Consider the following 16,946-nt stretch of genomic DNA (forward strand, 5'->3'; position numbering starts at 1 on the left):
GGGGCCCAACGGGTGGGAGTGGGAGGAGATGGGGGCTGACCAGGAGGAGTGGAGGGGGCAGGAAGCGGCTGACAGCCCGGCCTAGAGTCAGCCACGGGAAGCAGAGACCCTGAGGCACAGAAGAGGTGAGGAGGGGAGAGAAGGCCAGGGAGGCAGCTGGGCGGAAGGAGACCAGCCAAAGGGAGCAGCTCCAAGGGAGAGACTTGTCAACCCGTCTGTAAGTCCTTGTTTTAAGGCCACACCCTGAGATCTCTCCGTGAGGGGACCTCTGTTTCCACCTCTGCAGCTTTCTGGTCCTAAGACCACCAGTACACACAGAGTTTTTGGGGGGAGTCCATGACTCAGGCAAACCCAGTCACAGATAAAGGGACAGGATCAGGAGGTCTAGGAGAGGGGTGGTGGGAAGGCCCCAGAAAAGGAGTTAAGGGAGGGAGGGGCTGCCTAACGAAGAAAGCCATGGTGGGGCAGAGGGGAGACTCCGGGGTCTGGGGTGGGGTAGGGCCAGTGATCAGGAGCGGCCCCAGCACAGGGAGGGTTAAGCATCCTCCGGGTTCCCACCCCACTCTGGGCCCCTCCCCCGTGTTTGCGTCCTCCCAAAACTATTCGGCCTCCAGCTGGCCTCCATTCTATATCCTTCCCCTCCCCCTTGAGTTAGCCTGGGGGAAGAAGGGGGTGCAGGGGCCAGGGTTCCCAGGACTGGGAAGGAGCCCACAGGCTCGGAGTGCTGAAGGAGAAGCGACCTGGAGAGGCTGAGGTGGGGAAGCCAAGGGGGTCTCTGAGAGCAACGGGCAGGGAAGGGGACCAGAGACTAAGTGGGGGAGAAGGAATGGGCCAGAAAGTGTTGGGGCAAGGGTGCAAGTGGGCAACAGGAGGGCTTCCCAGGCTGTTGGCCTGAGGACAAAAGCCAACTCAGCACCTATCCGGGAGGAGGCCAAACATGGGCAGAGCTGGGCCCAGGGAACAGTGGGGGGCAGGGAGGACCAGGGGAATACCAGAGGGATCTCTACCAAAGGGCCACCTCCTGGCCCTCCAAGCCCAGCCCGGAGCCCTGTCAGGCACCCCCCCACACTCCCCCCCAGCTCCGGGGCCAGGTTGCTGGCAGCGCCGCGAGCTGGCATCAAGAGCTGAGAACCCAACACTGTTGGCAGGGCCGGGGAGACCGACGCGACGCCATGTGGCAGCTGCTGATGCCTCTGGCCCTGTGGCTGGGCGCAGTGGGCCTGGGCAGAGCCGAGCTCACGGCAGCGCAGCAGCGTGGCCTGCAGGTGGCCCTGGAAGAGTTCCACAAGCACCCGCCCGTCCAGTGGGCCTTCAGGGAGACCGGCGTGGACAGCGCCACGGAAACGGTGAGCGGCATCGCCAAGTGGCGTTGCCTGGGGTGGGACGGGGCTCGTTCCCAGGAAGCAGGTGCCCAAGCCCTCGGGCTCAATGAACACCCAGTTCTCCAGGGAGAGGCCAACACCCCAGCCCCCTTCTCAGCTGCTTCCTGGGGGGCTGGGGAGGAGGGATGGGTCACACCCCGGATTGCTCCGTGAGCTCAGCCGGCTGCTGGCCCTTCTCTGTCTGCGGGCAGCCCTTCCCTGCAGGGACCTTTGTGAGGCTGGAATTTAAGCTCCAGCAGACCAGCTGCCGGAAGAAGGACTGGAAAAAAGCGGAGTGCAAAATCAAGCCCAATGGGGTGAGTTGCAGGCTTGTGTGTGTCTGTCTGTGTGTGTGTGTGAGAGAGAGAGAGAGAGAGAGAGAGAGAGATGGGGCATTTGCTCAGGGCAGGGGTCTGTGACAGGGGTTTAGGAAGAGAGCCAGCAAGAAGCCCCGGTTGGAGCAGTGGTCCCTCAGGGGAGCGGCCTCTCCAGGAGCTCACCTGGCCCAGTCTGAGCCGGGGCCTGTGACGCCGTGGGTGGCCAGGGCTGGGCTACTCTGAGAACATCTGTTCTTCAGAGGGAGTCCCCCTCCCGTCTGGGCTCCTCTCTCGGCTTGGCTTCGGCTTGGCTTTGGCTTCGGGTCTGTGGTGGAGGAAGCCTACGGCAGGGTGTTTGTCTGCCCCCACCCCAAGCCTGGTGAATTCCCCACTCTCAGTGAGGCTTTGAGTAGAGATGGCCCAGCCCAGGCGGACTCCTCACAGGGCTTGACTGTAACTAGCCCCCTTGGGGGCATACCCATGGCTGTGGGCAGTCCCCAGTCCTGCTGTTCCAAGCACTAGCCTATGACTCGGGGGTGCTCTGAGGGCCTGTTCCCTCCCACTGTTAAGGGACGGACTGGATTGTATCAGTGACTTTCCAGACTTCATGTCAGGACACTTGCGTCCATATCAAGCTTTTTAAGAACACGCAAATAAATATAACAGAGCTGCAAAGTGGTTCGAGGGGGACGTCAGGCAGGGAGAACCCATCTGGGCGAAGAATCCTGCCCAGACACGTACGCTGCCTAAAATCTCCCAGTCCCCGGGGGGGCTGCGCCCGGAGCCAGCTGGCCCGCATGACCCCTCACCCCTCTGATCTAGGACCCACCAGGGGAGCCGGTCCCCATCTCAGGCAGCCCCCCGCTTCCACCCTGGTGGGGCGGCACCCCTGCCCTGACCCCTTTCCTCTCCCGGCCCCATGCTCCCCTCCCCAGAGGAAGCGGAAATGCCTGGCCTGCATCAAACTGAACTCTGCAGATAAAGTCCTCGGCCGGATGGTCCACTGCCCCATACACACGCAGGCTCTGCGGGTAAGAGTGGGCAGGGGAGGTGGGGAGGCTGGGGAAGAGGCTGGGAAGATGGAGAAGCTGGTCCTGTGGGAGAGGTCAGAGCCCGAAGCACAGACTGAGGTGCACAGAGGGCAAGGAGGGAGGGGTGAGGAGGGGCGAGGGGGTATGCGGAGAGAGGAGGCGAGGGGCGAGAAGTGAAGAGGGGTGAGGAGGGCCAAGGAGGGGCTCTGGGCCTGGCCCCGCTATTCCCCAAGGGACGTGGAGGTGGGTGCCACAGAGCACGCAAGCACCGTCCCCAGGGGTACTCTCCACGGGGACGCCCTCCCCGGAACCTGCTGGTGCCCCGGGCCTGAGCAGCTGCCGCCGCCGGCAGGAGCCCGAGGAGCACCAGGAGGCTCAGTGCGGCAGGGTGGAGCGCGCGGGCGAGGACCCCCACAGCTACTACTTCCCGGGACAGTTTGCCTTCTTCAAGGCCCTGCCCCCGAGCTGAGGCCCGACGGTAGATGGTAGGTGCCCAGGACGGGGGGGCAGAACTGAGCTGGGACAGCGCTCATGTGTTTGGGGCTGGAGACTGGGCCGGTGTGGGGCTGAGGGCGGAGGTGGGGGAAGGATTCGGAGTCTGGGAAAAGAGCTTGGACTGACCCAAACAGCCTCCCTCACACCCAAAAACTCGGGTTTCTTTCTCTTTCCCTCTAGAATTCTGTCCCGCTTCCTGGACAGCTGCAGGAGCTGACCAGTGCAACGCCGACCTGCCGTCCCCGAGCCCAGGGAGTACGAGCCCATTATCCCCGAGCCAATAAACTGCTCTCCCAGACTCGTTCTGTCCTCTCGCATGCCCCCTTCCCCTGAGCTCGGCGGCAGGAGTAAGGTCTTGCAGGAGCAGCAGAGCCGGGGCAGCAGGAGAGACCAGGGGCCGCAGAGACCTCGTCTTGCCTTCGGGTGCTCGCGCTCAGGAAAGCAAAGCTCACCCACAGAAAATGACAGGCAGTGGTGCTTATTAGAATAGAGAGATTTAATAAGGGTGAGAACAGGCAGTGAGGGCTCCACGGTGACACAGGATGAGCCACTACAGCAGGGGGTCACCGGGACAGGCAATGTCGGAAGGTGGGCGAAGGCCACCTTTGGGGCTCTGCCACTTCCTCTCCCAGGACCAGCTGGGCCAGCGCGCACCCCCTCCCTGCCTTTCTCACGTCTAGCTTTAGGAGGAAGCAACTCTCTCCCACTGAGCCTCCGGCCAGGGGTGGCTGCGGCTGTAGACCGTCTCCTCCAGAGGCCTCCTCCCAAGGCTCACGGTGGAGGTGGCGGGACGGCCTCATGCCGGGCGTGCCCCTTGAACAGGGCCCCTACCCCTGCTAGAGGCCACGGGGGAGGTGCGCCCTTGAACTATGTGCAGGAAGGTTGTGGAATCTTCCCGAAGGAGAAGCGGGGGGCTGCTCTTAGGAACACGGGGAAACAGAGAGCCGGCGCTGCAGGGGGGCAGAGGCGGGCAGCCAGGCCACAGTGAGCCCAGCTGCCACAGACCGCAGACACACTCAAAACACGAAGGACGAGGTAGTGCCGGCAGGGCTGAGCGCCCGTTCGGCCTGGGCCAGGCTGTCGCGGGCCTGGCGGTCCAGGTCGTGGCACACCTGCAGGGTGTGCTGGAACTGGCGGCAGGCCTCCTCCAGGATGGAGCTGCTCCGGGGGGGCCAAGACTCCCAGTAGCCTGGCTCCACCCAGGGCTGGGCCTCGGTGGCCCCGGGACCGGGGCTGGGGCTGGGGCGCAGGGAGCTATCCAGGTCCCGGCATAGCTGATAGAACTCGCTGCCCCGGCCTGTCACGCGCTCACCGTCGATGACCTTGAGGCCGGGGAGCAGCTCTCGGACGGCCGCCCAGTACGAGGGGCTGCTGCACAGCGGGTTGCTGAGCCGGGCCAGGGGGTCCCGCAGCCGCAGGTACTCAAGGCCCCGCAGGCCAGCCAGACACTGCAGCTGGCCGGGGGTGGCCAGCAGGTTGCCTGCGGCATTAAGGCTCTGCAGGTTCTCGCAGGCGGCCAGCGGCTCGAGCGCCGTCAGCCGGTTGTCGGCCACGTTGAGCACCAGCAGCTGGCGCAAGGAGGCCAGCGGGCCCAGCTGCGTGAGCGCGTTGCCCGACAGGTCCAGCCACTCGAGCCCCAGGCACTCCCCCAGGCAGCCCAGGTCCACCAGCCCCAGGCCCCGAAGCTTCAGCAGCAGGATGGACTCCAGCGCGAACTCACCCGAGTGAGACTTGAGCAGCTGGGGTGTGACGCGCACCCCGTCGGCCTCTGCCGGCTTCTCACCCTGCAACTCCATCGGATGAAGTCAGTCGGCGGGGAGACCTGGGCTCTGGCGGCTCTGACACAGGGACGCGGATGCCACGGGGGTCGGCTGACGGCTCGCCCTGCAAAAGGCACCATCCACTCCGCCTGGGCCAGCGCCGGAGGCCCGCTTCCGACAGCCCTGCTCGAGGGCCAGCGGGATCCTACGGGGAGACAATCACACCATAAGCCGGCCTCCCCTGAGCCCCTCCGGAGCCCGTGGACGCAGGCCAGGCCTGCCTGAGGACACAGAGCCCTCCGGGGTAGAAGGGGCCCCAGACAGGATCCAATGACGATGGCCACACTGGATGGCATTCCGGGCGCGGGCCACAGACTAATTCTTCCCGTTTTCTGTATCCTGACCGGAGGCAAAATGTCTTCCTTTTCCTTTTTCAGTACCTGCTCATGATCTCTCCTTATCAAATTGTAAGGTATTTCTTTTTAACCATTTCAATGAATTCCTGAAGAGCTAACAGGTCTTCTGTTTCCTTCCACATGCAGATGCAAAAGACAGCACACTGGGCCTCACTTGTTCTCTCAAACATGTTCTCCACTCAATGTTTTTTTTAACATGAGCGATGAATTCAAAGTGGTTTCCAGATTGTGTGGGCCAACTTGTAACCTCTGCTTGAGGTCGGGGGGCCTGAAGGCTCAGCTCTCTGCGCAAGGTGGGGAGACTGAGGTCAAGGAGGGAGGGGCGGGCCAGCAAAGGCCCCCAGAGGAGGGGGCAGCACGGGCAGTCCCGAGGCCGCCGCTGCCCACCCTCGACCCCAGCTCCTTCCACAGCAGCTCTTTGCTCTGGCGCCAACAGAAGGGCGACAGTCCCTGTGTGCCGGGCAGCACAGCTCGGGTTACCAGAGAAGGCAAGGAGGGCCCAAGGCCAGGCAAAGAAGCCGAGCGTGCTGGAGGGAAGGGCCTGGCTAGCACCTAGGTTCCAGAAAGGCAGGGGAGGGTGGGCCCTTCCAGGCACCAGTGGCTGTGGGGCGGCATGAAGCCAGGTGCTAGCGCGAGGCCGGGAAAGACAGCAGCAGCGGCGCCCACAGAAGGGTCAAGGTTTCCGCAGAGAGGAAAACAAGAAGGCGCCTCTGCGCCAAGTGGCAGCCTCCCAGCCCTGCCGACTCTGGCCAGGCCTGGGCCAGGCAGGGTGACGCAAAGAACCATGGGGCTGTCCACTCCTGCTGTTTATAAAGCCTGGCCTCCAGGGTATCAGAGAGTCCAAGCCTGCATTTATGTAATCCACACCACTTTTTACTTCCTTCTCCAAGGAATCCACGCCCAGATTTCCTCCCCCTCCCTCAGCCCCCCCCATCTCTGAGAAGGGGGTCCCCATGTCCTAACCTAGCTCCCCTCTAGTGTGCAACACCCCTTCATTTCTTCCCAAAAGCGATGTGAGACATCCACTAAGAAGTCTGGGTCACTGTGTTTGAACGGGATCTGCTGCGGCTTGGAAGTAGCGAGCAGGGGTTGAAACTGCTGCCTGCGGCGGCAACCGGGGGGAGTGGGGGCGCAAGGCGGGCACTGGGCACTGGAAGCTGTAAATGCAGAGACACACGGACTGCACCGGACCGCACCGAAGGTAGTGAGAGCTGCAGAGGGGCGCTCTCTGGAGTCCAGGGACCCAGTCACGTTACTGGATGCGTGTGGGACACACAGGACAGGCAGGGGGGCAAGACGACATCCAGCTGAGGTGACCGTGGGCATTGGGCCGAGGAGGCGTCTGGAGCTCTTGGCTGAAGGGATTCAGCGTCACCTGCGGAGGTGCCCAGTGGGAGTGGGTGACGCACTGGGCCAGCCTCTTCGGGGAACACAGATCTCTTTAAGTGTCTGCACACCTCTCTCCAGGGCGATGCAGAGCCTCCCCAGCCACACGCTATTTTGGGGGCGAAAGTGGTCAGAAGGCCCTGGCGTCCCGTGAAAAGGAGCAGCCATGAGGACCAGAAGGGTGGGCAGTGGGGGGGAGAGGGGAGGGAACTGTGCGTGCTCCCCACATTACAACTGGGAAGAACGCTTTTTGCAGCAGAGGAAACAGACGAGCCAAGAGCACATTTGCTGGGGATCGGATCGGGTCTTCCCCACCCCACATCCCCACCTGGCCGGGTGCAACCTCCCGTCCGAGCGCTCGCCGGGGACAGCACTGCAGTCACCGAGGTGAAACACGGATCCGCCAGCCGATGGACCTCCGCTCCGCCCCGCTCCCACCTTACCCGCCATCTGCACACCTCAAGCAGGCCGGTGCGGGCGCAACCAAGCGCCCACCCCACCGCGCACACCCAGCTCCCACCCGAGCCAGCAGCACAGGGCAGGCCCCGCCAGGTGGACGTGCTCCTCTCGAGAGAACCGGAGTCCTCCTGTCCTGGTCCCGCCCTGGAAAGGAGTGCACAGAAGCTCCTGGTCCCGCGTGTGTCTGCCAGCAGGGCTCGGTCACATGGACGAGACTGTGACGAAGGCACAGCGGACGCTCGGCTTTCCTTGGGACGCGTCTTCCCTTATTCAGGGCTGCCTTCGCTGAGTCTCACTTTACCTCCCTAGGGAGTGGGCAGGAAAATGACGTCCACGAGCTGGCTGGGGCCGGCCAGGGCTGTGTCTCGGGGAGAGCTGGCCGACGTGGAGCAGCCTCTAGTGCTCTGTCACCGGCTGTTGCGGAGACCCTCGAGAGCCTTCCTCTGGCCGTGCGCCTCCCCCATGCACAGTGCAGATCAGGGCCCCCTATCTCCTCGGCCGCTCAAAGGCAGGTTTGTCTTGGTTGCACGGGTTATCCTGTGCCTTCTAGAATGCTCGGCAGCACCCGTCTGCCACCCGCAAGAAGAGAGTAGCAAGGCCACCAACAAGCCATGACACTCAAATGTCTCCAAACATTGACGAATGTCCCCTGGGGGCAAAACTGCATCCCCCCACCCCCACCCCAAGAGCTACTGCTTGGGCCCAGCCAGCTTCTCGGGCACCCTCTTCCACTCCCCCGACTCCCACGTGCTGCCAAGCCTGCTGCCTAGCCCTCCTCGCCGGCCAACACTGCAAAGCCGGCGCAGGGACTCCACAGCAGGAAGAGCTCAGGGGACCAGGAGCAACATGCCCGCTCCCCCACCGCCGGTGACATTAGGGCCCCTCACATTCCTGCCCCCCACCCCGGCTACCGAGTCAGAATTAGAGAGAGAGATATGGGACGGCGTGTGTCTCAGAGCCACGGGGAGAACCCAAGGCCCCACTCTGATCTCACCACCAGCTGCACTTGACAGAGTTGGGGATGCGAAGAGCTGCAGCCATAGCCGCCCCCCCCAGACGAGCCTCACCTCCTGCCCAGGGGGTTCTGGAACAGCTCTGGGGGGTGAGGGCAGAGGCCAGACTTTAAATCACGCTACTCCAACCACTAAACATGATCTTACAAAGCTTTATTTAAGAAACAAAATGCAGTAATTACGAAATTACAATATAGTCAACAGGACAGAGAATATGCTCCCAAGATTAAAAGAAGAAGTATGTCCGGTTCTTAGCAAGCCTGTCTGAGTGAAAGGATCCTGGTTAATTTTTCCTGCGCGCTTCCTTACATCCTCGGTGACTTCTGAATGTCCTATTGTGAATGACTCATAGAGACGCAGGACTGTCGACCCTTCCAAGGGAGGCGAGGGGACAGGCGTCCCGGGCTGGTCCCCACAGCCAGGGCCCAAGAGCAAGTTGGGCTGCAAGGGCCTTGCCCCACCTCTGCCTAGCGACCTTCCCTCTACCACCCTTCCGGCGCCCGAGCACCTAAGGAGAGCCTGGCTCGCATCATGGTGACAGGCCTGCCCTGATCCTCCGGCCTCTCCCTTTCCGTCTCTCCTCACCTGACCCCCCCAGCTCCGACCCTGCCCTGCAGGTCCTCTGGACTGTCTGGCTCTGGTGGGTCGCATATGCATCTCTCCTTGCTTCCAGGCGAAGGGTTTGCACTTGGCAAGTGACCGGGGAGACAGGGAGGTGTGAGTGCTGCAGGGGGCGGGGGGGGGGGGGGCACAAACGAAGCTACAGAGAGCCTGGACAGCCATGGAGCTCTTCCCGAGACCGCTTTCACTGTAGAAAGGAAGAAACCCCAGGGCCTCCAGCAGTCTGGAAACCAATCACGGTTCCATCAGCTCTCCTGGCTGGACAGTCCCATCGGCAGGGGTGCTCTGGCCACTCTGGGATCCACAAGGAAGTACCGACCCCAAGAAGACGGGTGTGTGCGTGTGTGCATAAGCTTCCCTCTTAACACGGCTGCTCCAGCACACGCTTCTTTCTTCTACAGCAAAAGCCAACTGCGGAAAAGGCTGCCTAGCTTACTTGGCCTCGCTGGCTGATATTTCCCACCTGCCAGCACCTCTTCTCGTCCCTGGTCGCTGTTTGAGAAGGCAGAGCCCTTAAGGGCATGTCACGTACAGAGACAAGCTGCACGGGCCCTCACTGCCCACACACATGGCAAACCGCACTGAGGCTTAGAGCACAGGACGATTTACAGTTACCTCCTGACAGATGTGACCTCTTCTACGCCCAAACTGCTGGAAACAAATTAAGCGACGGCTGGACGGAAAACATCTTCCTGGAGGCAAAAGGCAACCTGTCAGGAAATGACAGACTGTCCCCACTCCTTCCAGACACCCCCGTCCCGTTGAACAGCCTGGAGTGCCGGGTCTGCTCTCCCCTCCGAGCCCGGGCAGAGCTCTCCTGCAGGCGGACTTTCAGACAATCAGGCAGAGGTCGGCCTCGCCGGCCTCGTCCCCCTCGGCCAGGTCTTCCTGGGGGAAGAGGAGGGGAGGGGCAGTGTAGTTGGGGAAATTCTCCAGGTTGGTCTTCAGGAAGAGGAGGCGCTCGATGGTCCCCACTGGGAGAGGGGTGCTGTGCTGCACCAGAGCAGGGCTGCCCAGGGAGGCACAGACACTTCCAGAGAAGGCCCCTGTTGGGGGACAGGACAGATAGACAGTCGCCAGTCTTGCCAGGGCCGGCCAGACCTCCTGCCTCTTCTCCCAGTAGATCAGCGGGTCCTCCTGGGCGCCGATCGTCTCATTCTCACGCAGGTACTTCTTGACGATGACGCTGGCCAGGTGGCTCTCGGTGGCAAGGGAGGCACCGCTTCTCTCGGACGCCAGCAGCCCCACACTCTCCAGCTGCTCCAGCAAGCTCCTCTCCCTCCGGCCCAGCAGCAGAGACCCAGAGCCGCTTCTCCGCACGGGCTCTTTCTGGCCCCTCTCCTCGGCCCCAAGGCTTCTGGCTCCCCCACCGCTCAGGGTAGTGCCTGCATGCGTGGTCTGGGGGCCGTGCGGGGAGGGCGAGGGAGGCAAGGGCTGTTCAGACACCATAATCTCCTTCACCTTGTACACGAGAACTTGCTTCCAGTGGTCAATGTCGGCCCCTGTGGGCAGGATGGCCTCGATCCGGCCCTTGAAGCGGGGGTCGAGCAGGGTTGCCAGCACGAACTCCTTGCGGTGGAAGAGCTCGTTGAGCTGCTGGTCTGTGGTGAGCTGCAGGGCCAGGCCCTTGGCCAGTCGCACGGCAGCCCCCACTTCCACGCTGCCCTGCTCCTCGAAGTGCTGGGGCACCTGCTCCATGAAGATGTGCAGGAAGCGGAGCTGCGGCAGCACCTGGCTCAGAGAAGCCCGAGCCGCGCTCGCCTCCCGGACTGCCACCTGGAAGGGCCGTAGAAGCGTGACGAGACTGTCCGTCAGGCTCCAGAACACGGCCGACAGGGCCGAGCTGGCCTTGCCCAGCTGGTGCTCCTCCTCGTACTCCCGCAGCGGCCGCTGCTGCCCCACCAGCCACTCCATCAGGCGGAAGGCAGACACCCAGTGGTCTGAGAGCTCCCAAAAGGGCTGCTGGGCCGGGAGGCCGCACCGCCGCTGCAGCTGGGTGAGCAGCTGCCGGGCCCTGGCGGAGCCTTGGAAGTGACTGCAGATGGCCCTGACCGTCCCCAGGATGATCTGGACGCTTTGATGGTGACACAGGAAGTTTGTCACCAGGGAGTCGAGGCAGTGGGCAAAGCAGGGGAGGTGGGTGTAGCCCTCCGTCCTCACGGCCTGCTCCAGGCTGAGACAGCTGCCTGATACCAGGAAGCCCGGCTGCAGGGAGGTGCGGCTGAGCCACAGGCTGACCTGCTCCCACAGCTCCCGCTGCCTCTCCTCCGCGGTGCTCTCCTGGGACAGGCCTCGAACCCAGAGCACAGCTTGCTTCCTGGGGCTCTCCGACGCCCCCTGCCGACTGCCCGGACGTATTGCCCCCCAGTGGGCAGTGACGGCCACGTAGTCCACAGCAGAGTCCCGGGCTGCCGTGGACACGGTGAGGTGGACGCAGCCGCCCTCGGCCAGCCGCATCTCCCGACACACCTGCTCGCCCACGGCCGCGTGCAGCAGAGGCAGCGCCGTATCGGAGAAGAAGGCTGGAGGCGGCACGTGGTAGCAAGGGTCCGCCTGGGCCATAAACCTTCTGAAAGGTGGGGCCGAAACAAAGGAGAGCGGCAAGGCCAGGCTACAGAGCAGCTCTGCGATGCCCAGGTTCCAGGCCTGGCCTCGGGGCAGGCTGGGGGTGCAGGGGCCTCCCTGGCCCTCCACGACCGCTAGCGGGAGAGCAGCAGGTTCATCTTTGGTGGAAGCAGGCAAGAGGGGTGGAGCCAGGAACAGGGGCTCAGGCCTGCCCGGGGCCAGCTGCTGGCCACTGTCTCCTGAAGTGGAGGCACCGGGGCCGTGTCCTGCTGACGGGAGCCCTTTGGCACTGGCGGGCAGGCCCTTGCGCTTTTTCTCCTCGGTCCCTTCCCCTTTCTCCCCTGGACTGGCTGCGGCTGGCCTCCTCGCGCTCTCCAGCCCGTGCTTACCCACCAAGTGACGGAGCAGGCCTGAGGTTTGGAAATGGCCCTTCCATCTGCCCTGTGGGACGCTAGCGTGACAGCGAGGGCACGTGACGTGGCAGACATTCTTGCAGTCCGCAGTAAACAACCGTCTGATGTCGGACACTGGCTTCTGCCCCGCGGTGTCCAGGCGGCCGGGCGAATGCCTGGGGAAATCCCAGCCCTTGGTCTCTGCCTTCAGAATTCTGACCAGCTTCTTCAGGCACGGCGGCTTCTGGAGGCTCTCCAGGGACGATGGTTCCCCGACAGCAGCGAGCAAATGCCTCTTCTTCCACCTCCTGAGGCGGCGCACCTCCCTGGCCAGATGGGCTATGAGGACGTCAGCCTGCTTCACCTTCTCGCTCTCACGGGGCTGGCCCACCTCGGACCTGTCCAGACTGGCCGCCTGGACCGGCGCTGCGGCCGCGGGGGACTGGCCCAGGCTGAGCACTGGGTCTCTCGACTTCTTTAGTGTGGGCTCCCCGTCCTCTCTCTGTCCGCGCACCTTCGGTTTGGACGCCTTCTTCTCAGGCTGCCCAGGGGTCTCCTGCCCAAGCACACATTTGAGGTTAGAGAGGCCAGAGTCTCCCTTTGGCTTATTCCACTCAGGGCTGGCCAGGCACTTCGCGCGGGAGGCCGCGGCGTGAAGGTCGGGGCTCCCCCGGGAGCAGGATTTTCTCTTCTCGCTGTAGACATGGAGGCCTGGGGAGCCTTCTTCCTGCTCTCCCAGGAACACCTGGTCACGTGACGGGACCGACGAGGAAGCGGGGAGAGGATGAGGTCTCTTCCTCTGTGGAGGCCGATCCTGTCCGCTTCCTTTCGGGGAGACAGAGGACCCAATTCTCCTATGGCCACTGACAGCCCTCTCTTCTGTATCTACAAACTCTAGCTTAACCTCCGTCTCCAGCAGGCGCCCCACAGCACCCCAGCCAAGTCCGTGAGTGGTACTGGTAACTCTGGTGTGAAACTCGGAGTCAGGAGAAGTCGGGGGAGCCGCCGGGCTCCCGGATCCAGTCACGGAGGAGTCGGCACAGAGAGGCGGCTCCTGGCCCGCTGAGCCTGAACGTGTACGTCTCTTGTGGGGCTTCCTGGGTTTTTCTACTGGCAACATGCTTGGGAACTTGCGGGAAATGAGGAGATGGGCCCAGGCTGCAAAGCAAGATGAAGACAATGGCTCTCAGCTGCCCTGCTTGGCGTTGGGGACCATGAGGGGGAAGGCAAGGCTGGGGGGGAGACAGGCAAGCAGAGGATGCAGGCGTAGGGAGATCCGGGAAACCAGTCCGCGGACAAAACTCTCAAGCCCTGACACCCTTGGTGAAGGCTGGCACTCGCTCCTGCAGACCAGGCAGAGCGGCTCGGACAGAAATCCCCACAGCTCTCTGGACCTCAGCGGGCTCAACGTCTATGTGGGCCACGCTAACTGAGGTTTCTCTCTTTCCTCTCCATGTTTACGGAGAACCTGGCACACTCGGCTGGTTTCTTTTGTTGCGGATACACCAGAAGACAAGCAAAGCCCCTGTGTGCGCGTGGCCTCCAGCCTGTCTGGCAAGACAGACATGAAGAGCCGAGCTCACATCATGGAAAGCTCGAGCTGCCAAGCAGTGTGAAGGAGCGCCACTTGCGGCTGTGAGACCCCAAGGAGGGGACTGACCTTGCCAAGATGTGGGGCAGGTTTCCCTGGAAGAGGAGCAGGCGCCGGGTGCTGTAAGCTCAGGCCGAGGGAGTAGAGCTTAGTCCCGTGCCCCTGGGCTGTACCTGTCACCCAGCAGGGCAGCAGAAACAGGTCATGATGCTATACATACTAGGCAGTGACGCAGCCAGTGGCCTCGCTAGATTTTTTGAAATTCTTTTTCTAGAAGTCTGCACCAGGAAACACGGGACAGGAGCACAGAACAGGACAGCCCCTAATGCCAGCGATTCACGTCCCCAGGGTCCTGTCACGCCCCTCTCCCCGTCCCAGAGAGGCTCCTGCAGGGCTGCTCACACTTCCTCACCTCCCATGACCCTCGAAGGCCTGCTCTTCTGGCTCTGGCCTTCGCCGCTCCCTGACGCTGCCCTGACAAGGCCACCAGTCTCCTCCAGTGGACTCCCCTGCCCGCACTAGGGTGCTGGGCCATGTCTTCCGTTTGGAACCCCATCTCTCTGTGGCCCTGGGACACCTCATGTCCTTGGTTTTCCTCTCACCTGCAAATTCTTTGCAGTCTCTGGGCTGGTCCCTCTTTCTCCCGCCTGTTCCTTCCTGCTGTTGCCCAGGCTCCCTGCCCCATTTCTCATCCTGCACACCCTCCCAGACTGGGGCTACGTTCGCACCCTGACATGAGCCTGTGTCTGACTCAGAGCCTTCTCTTCAGCTTCCCCTCTCCGCCCTGCTCTTCCTGCGGTCACCACAGTCGTGTCAACGGGACAGCTGTTCGCCCAGATGCTCCCACCCCGAGCCGAGGCATAGTCCTCAACTCCTTTCCCTTGCTCGTTCTCCTCGAGATTAGGTCACATGCAGGTTCTGGCCCGACAGGAAAGGGACACGAAGAAGTCAGGAGAGAAGTACGTGGAAAGGGAAGGAAAGGGAAGGAAAGGCCTAGTGCTAGAATGCCTTTCTCTGGACAAAGGGAGACTCCACGGAAGGTAACCTAACAGCCCCACCACTCACGTCGGAAAGCAAGTGGGTCTTGTCTCTTCACACCAGAATGACATACAGACTCAACCAGAAAATTTAGAACCAGTACGTTCTGGCACTGAGTGATGTTAAACATTGAGAAGAATCACCAGGGAGGGCAGGCCTGCCTTCGCAGGCGACAAGCCCACTGAAGCAGCGCCAGGAAGATTCTGCCCGTGGAGGGTGGGCAACGTGAGGCTCACGCTGAGCCCCCGTCTCCGAAGGACCAGAGGCATTACCTTGGGCCCAGTGCCCAGGAACTCAGGCGCCACACCAGACGTCGGACCGCCATGGGGCACTGTGAAGGGGCCGGACAAGATCTCTACTGAAGCGGCAGACACCATCCCAGCCCCACACATGCCCTGAGATGTCAGAACTGGAGTGGGCTGACCTCTGCTCTGATTTTAGGACAAAAGAATTGGAAAGCCAGAGTGGGAGTGTGATGGTCTGTGGCAGAGCGCAAGAGCAGAGCTGGCCGCAGGCCTCCAGAAACACTGTGTAAGCAGCATCCCGACGGAGAACGCAGAGCAGGCTGGGGAAACCGGGCCAGCGCCAGACCCGCCTCACTGTCGACGGCCAAGGAAAGGGACAAACCTGTGTGTTGGGGCTGCAGCTGGGGCCACGCCAATCCCGTTCTGTTCTCCAATTAGCCTTGTCCCATCAGCACACCTGTTTTCTGCAAATACTCCTGATTCACTTGACTGTTGAACAAGAATTCATTGGAGGCCCACCCACAGCCAGCACTGTGCCCTAGAGACACAAGTACAGGAGAGGAAGCGCCCCACTGGCACTCAGGACAAGACGACAACTTGAAGTGGGCCCATGGCGCCAGAGCAAGGCAAGCGGTGTGTGGTGCCACGGAGGCCGGGCCTCGGGCTGACCTACAGATAAACCGAATCTACGACACTGGACTTCAGATTCTGTCTTGTGAGGGACCACTTACCCGAGGTGACGTTCCAGGAGCCCCAACTCCGGATGGACCCCCTGGGTAGAGGTGGGGTCTCGTGCAGTCACCGGCAGCAACAGTCCTACCGCCCCTCTCCCTTCCACGGAGGCGCACAGGATGAGGACTATGAGGCAGGTGCCGTGGGGAGCCTCCACGTGAACCTAAGATGTAAAATTTGATAAGAAAATCATTCCCAAACCCCAGTAGTTTATCTGTAAGAAGTTCCTGGTGACATTTCTCACCATAGAAGACAAATGCACATCCGAGGAGAACTACAAGACGGAGACACCCCCCACCCCGGGGTACCCAGCAGGCAGCCACGGGAGTGCCGCCGCGGGGTCCTGGGAGGCAGGGAGGGAGGACGGGAGCAGGTGACAGCAGCAGGATGGCGGCAGCAGGGACAGTCTGGAGAGCTGGTCCGGAGGCAGACTATGCGGGAGTTCCCAGGTAAAGGAGAACCAGGGGACAGAGAGGGACTCTCTCGTGATCCCATTTACTAACGCAATTTACTTTTGAATATACCAACGTGAGGTTCTTCTGGAACAAGCCTTTGCAAGTACATGTGCCAGATAAAGGTCAGGGATGTAGGGCACGGGCGGTGAGCGGGTTTATCTTTGGAGACAAGAAAGAATCTAGTTTTTCGGAGAGCAAAGAAGGCAGGCAGGCTGTAGCACCAGGAAAGCCCTCGAGTGTGGGCTGGGGGAGAGGTGCGGCAGTCCCTGCTCTGGAGCCTACAGATTTCCAAGGGGAAGCCATCCGTGTCCGGAGGCAGCAACGTGCTGGCTGAGCCCGAGAGCGGAGGTGCCGTAGCACTTCCAAGTGTGCTGGCTGCACGGACTAGCACTCTTAGCATCCCTCTTCCCAGGTGCACGCCCACATGGAAAGGAGTCACTTCTCTATTGCTCTCGTGCCCGCCTCCCCCCAGAGCCTTGAGGGGAGCTCTGCCCACCCAGCGCATCCCACCACCCAGCCGAACCCGCAGGCCCCCTCCTGTCTCCGCTCCTCCACTGTCCACCCATCCCAGACCCCACATTGCAAAGGGCTTGCTGGGCCCTCCAGTCCCGGCTTCTCACGCCCTCACCCGCTCAACTGTGCCGAGAGGAAAGGTGGTGAGAAGAATGGGAGGCCAGGCACATGTGGAAGGAAAAGCGTAGAGAGAACCACTATGTATTTTTGGGGTCTGACTCACATGCAAACCCTATGTGACCTGTCTTTAGTAGTAAGGGTGCATCACTGGACTTCGCATTATGCAAAAGTGACATAACATGAGGCCCGTCTTAAAGCGTAGGCCAGGAGAACCCTTCGCTCCATAACGGAGCGAGAGCACGCGGTCGGCGGCCGGGGTGCGTGGGCTGACATCCTGGCTGCCACCCAACCGCTCGGAGCCGGCACTAGCGCGCCTCGGCTTTTCCAGCCACACCACAGGCACAAGAGCACCCACCTCCCAGGCTTGTTAGGGGAGCCCAAACATGTAACCGAGTGTTCCGCGGCTGTCCTGGGCACAGAGCGTGCTGGACACGAA

At 62.0% G+C, this 16,946-nt stretch overlaps 3 protein-coding genes across 7 annotated transcripts; 1 reads left to right on the plus strand and 2 right to left on the minus strand.

Annotated features, from left to right (window-relative positions):
• On the plus strand, positions 1-3,502 carry RARRES2 (retinoic acid receptor responder 2). Of its 3 annotated transcripts, none has more exons than XM_032305955.1 (6): positions 1-125; positions 1,149-1,346; positions 1,574-1,678; positions 2,614-2,709; positions 3,062-3,194; positions 3,385-3,502. In XM_032305955.1, the coding sequence occupies exons 2-5, from the start codon at positions 1,173-1,175 to the stop codon at positions 3,176-3,178; spliced, it is 492 nt and encodes a 163-aa protein (XP_032161846.1). In that variant the 5' UTR covers positions 1-125; positions 1,149-1,172; the 3' UTR covers positions 3,179-3,194; positions 3,385-3,502. The 3 variants fall into 3 exon arrangements, with proteins under 3 accessions (XP_032161846.1, XP_032161844.1, XP_032161845.1); XM_032305953.1 differs by having other exon boundaries at positions 2-217; XM_032305954.1 differs by lacking the exon at positions 1-125 and adding an exon at positions 624-754.
• A 180-nt stretch (positions 3,503-3,682) lies between these two features.
• LRRC61 (leucine rich repeat containing 61) lies at positions 3,683-15,535 on the minus strand. Of its 2 annotated transcripts, none has more exons than XM_032305941.1 (2): positions 15,422-15,535; positions 3,683-5,169 (listed from the first exon to the last, which is right to left on the minus strand). In XM_032305941.1, the coding sequence occupies exon 2, from the start codon at positions 4,998-5,000 to the stop codon at positions 4,221-4,223; it is 780 nt and encodes a 259-aa protein (XP_032161832.1). In that variant the 5' UTR covers positions 5,001-5,169; positions 15,422-15,535; the 3' UTR covers positions 3,683-4,220. The 2 variants fall into 2 exon arrangements, with proteins under 2 accessions (XP_032161832.1, XP_032161833.1); XM_032305942.1 differs by lacking the exon at positions 15,422-15,535 and adding an exon at positions 13,477-13,559.
• On the minus strand, positions 8,375-15,526 carry ZBED6CL (ZBED6 C-terminal like). Of its 2 annotated transcripts, none has more exons than XM_032305924.1 (2): positions 15,422-15,526; positions 8,375-12,974 (listed from the first exon to the last, which is right to left on the minus strand). In XM_032305924.1, exon 2 carries the CDS (start codon positions 12,934-12,936, stop codon positions 9,691-9,693), a length of 3,246 nt encoding a protein of 1,081 aa, XP_032161815.1. In that variant the 5' UTR covers positions 12,937-12,974; positions 15,422-15,526; the 3' UTR covers positions 8,375-9,690. The 2 variants fall into 2 exon arrangements, with proteins under 2 accessions (XP_032161815.1, XP_032161817.1); XM_032305926.1 differs by lacking the exon at positions 15,422-15,526 and adding an exon at positions 13,477-13,553.
• Positions 15,536-16,946: the final 1,411 nt, after the last annotated feature.

This window comes from Mustela erminea, chromosome 11 (assembly GCF_009829155.1).
Source record: "Mustela erminea isolate mMusErm1 chromosome 11, mMusErm1.Pri, whole genome shotgun sequence".
Taxonomy (NCBI): Eukaryota; Metazoa; Chordata; class Mammalia; order Carnivora; family Mustelidae; genus Mustela; species Mustela erminea.

Excerpts from the sequence above, each read along its gene's own strand:
- RARRES2 (XM_032305955.1), top strand. The coding sequence starts at position 1,173 with ATGTGGCAGCTGCTGATGCCTCTGGCCCTGTGGCTGGGCGCAGTGGGC. Across the intron at positions 1,347-1,573 it reads TGGACAGCGCCACGGAAACG|CCCTTCCCTGCAGGGACCTT; the intron begins GTGAGCGGCATC and ends GTCTGCGGGCAG. Across the intron at positions 2,710-3,061 it reads TACACACGCAGGCTCTGCGG|GAGCCCGAGGAGCACCAGGA; the intron begins GTAAGAGTGGGC and ends CGCCGCCGGCAG.
- LRRC61 (XM_032305941.1), bottom strand. The coding sequence starts at position 5,000 with ATGGAGTTGCAGGGTGAGAAGCCGGCAGAGGCCGACGGGGTGCGCGTC.
- ZBED6CL (XM_032305924.1), bottom strand. The coding sequence starts at position 12,936 with ATGTTGCCAGTAGAAAAACCCAGGAAGCCCCACAAGAGACGTACACGT.